General features: G+C 48.2%; 1 protein-coding gene across 2 annotated transcripts in view; it reads left to right on the top strand.

The window, feature by feature from the left end:
* The window catches only part of LOC135806427 (regulating synaptic membrane exocytosis protein 1-like), a 14,842-nt gene extending 7,832 nt beyond the window's left edge, over nucleotides 1-7,010 (top strand). For both annotated transcript variants that reach the window (XM_065320605.1, XM_065320606.1), the window contains exons 4-9: nucleotides 358-466; nucleotides 1,025-1,118; nucleotides 2,811-3,001; nucleotides 3,681-3,823; nucleotides 4,933-5,036; nucleotides 5,577-7,010. In XM_065320605.1, the coding sequence (XP_065176677.1) occupies nucleotides 358-466; nucleotides 1,025-1,118; nucleotides 2,811-3,001; nucleotides 3,681-3,823; nucleotides 4,933-5,036; nucleotides 5,577-5,754 (819 nt within the window). In that variant the 3' untranslated portion in view covers nucleotides 5,755-7,010. The remainder of the gene's footprint in view (nucleotides 1-357; nucleotides 467-1,024; nucleotides 1,119-2,810; nucleotides 3,002-3,680; nucleotides 3,824-4,932; nucleotides 5,037-5,576) is intronic.
* The last annotated feature ends 195 nt before the right edge of the window (nucleotides 7,011-7,205 follow it).

Here is a 7,205-nt window from a genome sequence, read left to right as displayed (position 1 = left end):
TTAACATGTAACCATGGTAACTAAGTCACCAAGGTGATGCAGTCTTGATCTGATGGAAGGCTGATCAGGCCCGCCGGAACCGGTCCGGTTGGTCAGGTTATCACCCGATCAGCATTTTTGGCCACCAACACGTGTGTACTACTGAGGAGGGGCATGTGTATCCACCGGCACATCCGTACACAAAGCATGAAAGGCCACAATACTACCGGACCAATCAAAACTGCTTCCGGCGGTCCGACTGCTGAATAGTAGAGTGTTTGATATGAGTCATCACACTGATATTTCAATACTGTTTCTACTGATGCCGCTGCTCTTCGTGCCACTCACTGTTGTTGACCATGTGAATGTATTCAATAGGAGTGTAAACGTGCAGAGACGGAGGAAGAACAGGAGCCATTGACAGAGCTTGAACAATTTGCTTCAGAATTCAAGAAAATGCCATCGAAGAAAGAACCAGAACCTGCAGGTTGGTTAGTTAGTAGTTTCCATGGTTACAATCCGGGGCAATACTAAAATTCATGGTTGGTCCTTTTTTCTTTACTATAAGGTTGATAGTATGTGCACCATTTGACTTCTTTGATTTGACGCTTGAAGTAAAGCTGGAATGGGTGACGCTGTCGACATTGCCATCGTCATTCACCCATACACACTGGTTTGCTGTACGAACTCGGATGTGTGCTTTACGGATCTAACAGAAGCAGTACATGTACTGTTGCTTGCAACTGTACCCATTCCATCCCACAGCTCAGATTTATACTCGGACAAACCTCATTATTCTGTCCACAGTGCTCTATTGGCAATGCTGATGCCGCTGCCGTTGTTGTTGTTGTTGTTGTTGTCGTCGTCGTCGTCGTCGTTGTTGGCGTCGTCGTCATCGTCGTCGTTGTTGCCATTGTGCTTTCTGATATGTGTAGCCGTTTGTTTGACACAAAGAACATAATACTAAACGCCAGCAGGAGGCCCCAACTGGGCAGGTTGCAAACTCAGTGTGTGAACTGTGCTATTCATGTTGATTGTTGTTCAGGTACACCAAAGATGGAAAGTGAAGGAAGATGGAGGATTGATAGTGATGGTCCTGGCCCTTTGGCATCGGGTGACTATGATGCTGTGTCCGAGAGGTAGGTCTGCATCTCCTAACTGCATTCTATGTGAAGTTCCCTGAGTACAGTGGAACTCACTTAGTACGTACCCGTTTTCCTATACCTCAGTCTAGTAGGCCAAATAGATGGACAGTCGTCAGTCAAGCACGACAGGGCATGGCATACAGAAAAGGGGGAGGGGGGGCACAGGAACAGGTACAGAGAGGGGGGGGGCACAGGTACAGGCACAGAGGGGGGGGGCACAGAGAGGGGGGGGCACAGAGAGGAGGGAGGGGCACAGAGAGGAGGGAGGGGGCACAGAGAGAGGGGGGGGGGGGCACAGCGATGGCAAGTGCAGAGGCAGCCAGTTGCAGCGTAGGTGGACGCCATCACGAAACTCACTCTTCGACAGGACTAGGCTGTGACGTCGGATGGGCCTGTAGGTAAGCCAGCTTGAGGCTCCTTTCTCACCAGAGAGAGAGAGAGAGAGAGAGAGAGAGAGAGAGAGAGAGAGAGAGAGAGAGAGAGAGAGAGAGAGAGAGAGAGAGAGAGAGAGAGAGAGAGAGAGAGAGAGAGAGAGAGAGAGAGAGAGAGAGAGAGGGAGGGAGGGAGGGAGGGAGGGAGGGAGGGAGGGAGGGAGGGAGGGAGGGAGGGAGGGAGGGAGGGAGGGAGATTGAGAGCGAGAGCGAGAGAGCGAGAACCCGCTGCAAGTCAGGGTCAAGCGAGCCCGAGAGAGTGACAGAAGCTACATGGAGCCCCATGATGGACTTTTCAGCACGTCCTGGTAGAGCTGGCCTGGTGGACTATAAATCTATCTCTATAATATAGCACCACATGGCAGGTACTTTAGTGCGTTGACAGTGCGGAGGAGGATTTATGCAGCAGTGACCTGGTTTGGTGACACTTCTACTAGCACTGTGACGTGTGTTTCTGAGTACAATAAATGATTTCGAGCATTTTGACACGCTACACATGTATTGCATATTGGTGGGGCCGCAGGATTCAACTTTGGATAAGAAGTACCTCGTATAGTAAGTACTTCAAAGTACTAAGTTTTCTACTCCCCTAGCGGTGGTCTGTCTTATCACAGTTCTACTCTACTACCAAGAGTGCATAAACAAGAGTATGCAACTGTGGTTATGGGTCAGTGCGCGGCGCGCTGCCTCATTACGTAACTTGCCTTCATCACGCTCTGAAAGCATGCACTCAAACCCACAACTTCTCGTACGAGCCCATCCGTTTTTGCTCGATTCATTCCAATACCTACGCGACCTCTAAATGTTGGCGTGTGAACTCCAGTTCCGTACGAAAGTTCATTTCAAACCAGAGGGAAAGTGCGGTGTTTGATTTTCCGTGGTGCGCGGACTGCAGCTGAATGATGTAATGAAGGCAGCGTGCCGCGCATCTGGCCCATAGAAAAGAGGTCACAGTTGCATACTCTTGTTTATGGACTCTTGGTACTACATGTAGCGTGCCTCTTAAAATGCAGTCCTGCAGTAAGTACTTGTCGCTTCATGTGACATTTTTGTGCATTTCAAGTACGAGCTCGTACGCATTGATCCACGGTGGTTGCGAATCAGGAAAAACGGCACGTCATCTTCTTGCTCCTCTCTCTCTCTCTCTATCTCTCTCTCTCTCTCTCTCTCTCTCTCTCACTCACTCATCAACTCTCTATTTCTTTTTGCCCTTGTTTGTTCTTTCTCCTTCTATTGACAACATGTGCCATTGCAGATCTATGGGAAATGTGACACCAATGTATGGGGCCGGGCAGATAGTGGAAACACATCTGTTCAACGGACCAACATTCGGTGACATTGAGCTTGGTCTGAGTGCACGCGGCGTCAGTAGTAATGCAATGGTGCTGTTGGAAGTGCGCTCAGTGGCAAATCTCATCTACAGATCAGCACCAGACTTCAGACCAAGTGAGTCTTAACGACAACGTGTTACTGATCAATGCCTAACGGTGCCGCTGCCGCCATTACTGCTGCTACCACCGCTGCTTTGTAATTTAGGGTAAGGGTCTGGGTTAGATACCGGTATATTCGTATCAAGTGTCCCTACATTATATGAATATGAATCACTATGAAGACCGTGTAGCGTCTGTGGCACCAAGCGTTTGCCTGGTGCTGGCGAGAACACGTGTGTTGGATGAAATCCGAAAACAATACCGGCACCAGACGAAATGCACAGCAGCACTGAAGGAGAGGGCGACCCTCCAACCACACTGCCAGGTGTTCTGCACAGTGACGCGTCGCGCAGGAATGCGCCAGGCACATCTACTCAGCGCCATCTTGACGAACTCTCCACAATGGTTCAGGATCGAGCAGCTTGGAGAGGCTTTACTCGCGTGGCATAGTGTGCGTAGATCTACGGGTGGTGATCTCTAGCCGAGGAATAACAGCGGAAATATATGTTACACATGAAGAACGGGTTCGGATTAAAATAAAATATTTTACTTGTTTATCTTGTTAGTCATGGATAGTTGCTTCATAACTCGTTTTGCCTGTGTGTGTGTGTGTGTGTGTGTGTGTGTGTGTGTGTGTGTGTGTGTGTGTGTGTGTGTGTGTGTGTGTGTGTTGTGCATGTGTGCGTGTGAAATAGGCATCTATGTGAAGGCATACCTGCAAAGTGACGATGGCACTAAAGTTCACAAACGCAAGACAAAGGGTCGGCAGGGTCGTGACAATGTGATTTTTGACGAGGTCCTCATGTTCCGCTCCCAAGGACTAGATAAAATAATGAAGGTAGGACATGCACAGTAAACCCTATCAATTGATGGCAACCCCAATAATATGCACATACACACCATTGGACCATTGGACGCCCATCGCCGGAGGCGATGATAGCGATGCTACAGCAGAAGCCATAGCAGCTTGTGCTGGGATTGCACCATTCAACAGCTTGCAAGGCTGAAGAATTGACCGCCACTATACACACATATACACACACGCACGCACACACACACACACACACACACACCCACGCACGCACGCACGCACGCACACATACACCTCAGACCTCAGACATGCCCATCGCGGGAGCGATGATAGCGAACAGCTATGTTAGACATAGCAACTTGTGCTGGGATTACACCATTCAACAGCTTGCAAGGCTGATGAATTGACCGCCACTATTTGTAGCCTGGTATCCACCACACAGCTGTTTGAAGTGACTTTTTCTGGCCAGTGAATCCTTATTTTTCATTTTTCCATTTTTCCATTTTTTCTTTTTTTCTTTTTTTTCTACACACACACCACACCACATACTCCGGCATACACTGGCTGTTGGTAACCACCCAGGAGAATGAAAGAAAAGTCAGGAAGAGTCTGAGAAAGAGAAGAAAGACGTGTGTGACCATAATCGTCGGGAATCGAACCCGCAACCTATCGATTGGAAATCGCTGCACATACCACTGCACCATATGGGATGGTTGTGGTGCCAGTAGCCCTCTAGGACCATGTGTGGTGCTCGCTTCTCCTGACAATATTGCCAGCCAACATGCTGATACTGCACTGTAGTCCATGATCATTGTTTATTGTTTCAAGTCGTACGTCCAAAGTACATGCATGTACTTTGGACGTATGACTTGAAACAATAAACAGTGACGTATGACTTATATGGAAAAGAAGCTATTGGGTGGCAGTGAGGAGGACAAATTCTTGGATTTTATTAAATCTAAGAACCATTGATTTTGAGGACCAATGTGAAGCAATTTTGCAAACGAAGTACATGTAATCCAGTGTAGCTCATGCCGAGTCATGGCATACATCAAAATACTGATCCTGATAGGACCTCCACGTGTTTACACTTGTTTGTGAGCCATGTTGACAAGAGATGTGTGTGCTTGTCGCAGGTCATGGTTTGGGAGGATCATGGTGTTCTTGGTCGTAACGTTATGCAAGGCGAGGTGCTGGTGGACTTGTCACTCCTTGACCTACGCACTGGTAGCCATGCCTGGTAAGTCAAACAGGGCCACCGGACGGACCCGGTCCGGTTGATACGGTTGTCACCGGACCGGGTCACTCCCTGGGATTTGTCTAAACCTGGGGAGAAAATGTCTGGGTATCCTGGATCATGACTACAGTCATGTCCATGTCCATGAGGCCATATGTTCAAACTGCAGTGCAGAGTGCATGCAGCGCTGTGGACAGATTGTCAGTACAGCGTGCACCACTCGCAGAACACGTTGAAACTGCACAGTACTGTACACTGTAACCATGGTAACTACACAGTCATTTCAGAAACTGTCCAAAGGTCACGCAAATACTTCGAAGAAGTGCGTGTACTATCATGGTTGGTGCGCGCACAAGTAGTACTTGCTCTCCGTGTACACTTCGAAGTTCTTCTCTCTCTTTTCTCTCCTTCTCTCTCTCTCTCTCTCTCTCTCTCTCTCTCTCTCTCTCTCTCTCTCTCTCTCTCTATCTATCTATCTATCTATCTATCTATCTCTCTATCTATTTATCCATCTATCTCTCTTTCTCTACTGCCTTTGTCTAGTTATCCACTGTTCGCCCCCTACTCATCGTCGACTGCCAATCTGTCGCCAGCAGAGTCAATGATGTCATTGTCATCATCCTTCTCTACTGATCCCGGTGGACAGAGTCCACGCAAGTTAATATCGGGTGGATCACAGCATTCCATCAAGAAGAAAGGCTTTCGCAAGAGCCTTCGCTGAACCGCAGCCGGCTATATGCATCAGTGTGTTCTGTCGCTGCACGGAGGACATGTACGGTATGATGTAACACCATCACTGGGGTCCACCTTCACCTGCACCCAGACTCAACAAACCCAGACGTCCAATGATAGTAGCATGCGGATAGTGCCAGGCAAACGACTGTTCCTCATGTTTCGCATCTGCATTGCTGCATTGATGAAGGCTGGGAGATCACAAGCTGATTTGGACCAGACTTCTAGCTAGGTTCCTGACGTACCACATATCCTCATGTCATTGTTCATGGATGAAGTCAGACATGCATGCACAGGCGGGCCTGGCAGAATTGAACAATCCCCATCGCACGAATGCTATATGGTCAAAGTCCATGTAGCGGTGTGACAACTTCACGACAAGCCAATGATCTGCACGGTATTCTCAGCATGAGCCACTCATGCAACCTGGAATTAATGCGGTGCTCATGTACTGATGCCGCAGCTGTGGATGCCAACGATTTGTCAGCACATCCTGCTGCCGTGCTGTCGCTGCTGTCGGCACTGCTGCTGCTGCTGCTGCTGCTGCTGCTGCTGCTGCTGCTGCTGCTGTAACTGGTAAGGTGTTCACTGTTCAGTGCATAGGCAGATACCCGGCATGTCTGTATTGAAATTCTTGAGAGCAGACTGTCCTATGCAGTGAAAGAGATTGTGTGCTGTCCTGGTCAACTCTACCCACTGGAGACAATCAGCACAACACATTTTGCTATTTGTTCACTGCACTTGCTGGAAGTCAGGCAAACAGTAGCATGTTGGAGGTATGTTCATAACTTATGATTATGCTGTGGGTACTGCAGTACATACTGCCCATAACTTGAGTCCCTGTTTCGATCTAAACTATTTTATGACTTGTGACTTGTGGAGTGAGTTTTTCAGCCACAATATCCTATCTATAAGCCAAGATTTACTGAATACATGCAAGCCGTAGCCAACTAGTCCTAGCCAGAAAGAATCCCATTTGACAAGTTTGTATTTGAACTACTGCAGTGACGACGACGGCCATCATCAGGCCTGTATGGCTCTCTGTTCATCACTATTCTGATTCTCCACAGAACGCTGGTATCTATCAATACCAAGAAATTGGACTCTTTCTTGAACGCAGCTTGGTCTGCCGATTTTCTGCTTGAACCCTGGCAAGATGCGTTGCACATGCCACTGCATAAGCAATGTGTTTGGACTGCTACCATTATTAATTTTTATTTTCACTGAAGCGACCGCTGTATAATGTGTATACGAGTAAGCTGTGTGAAGTAGGTTATAATAACCTGATGGCTGTTACCTGTCTAGCATACACTGGGCTGTCTAGCATACACTGGGCTGGGCCCTTACTTCTTCTGTCAGGTGATATGTAATACAATTGCTTCAAAAGAAGCTTCATATGCTCAAAGACTTCGACGCAGGGTGCAGCGGTGGTGGTAGATG

The sequence above is a fragment of the Sycon ciliatum genome, chromosome 1, assembly GCF_964019385.1.
Source record: "Sycon ciliatum chromosome 1, ocSycCili1.1, whole genome shotgun sequence".
In the NCBI taxonomy this organism is placed as follows: domain Eukaryota; kingdom Metazoa; phylum Porifera; class Calcarea; order Leucosolenida; family Sycettidae; genus Sycon; species Sycon ciliatum.
This window is presented reverse-complemented; position numbering and strand designations above follow the sequence as displayed.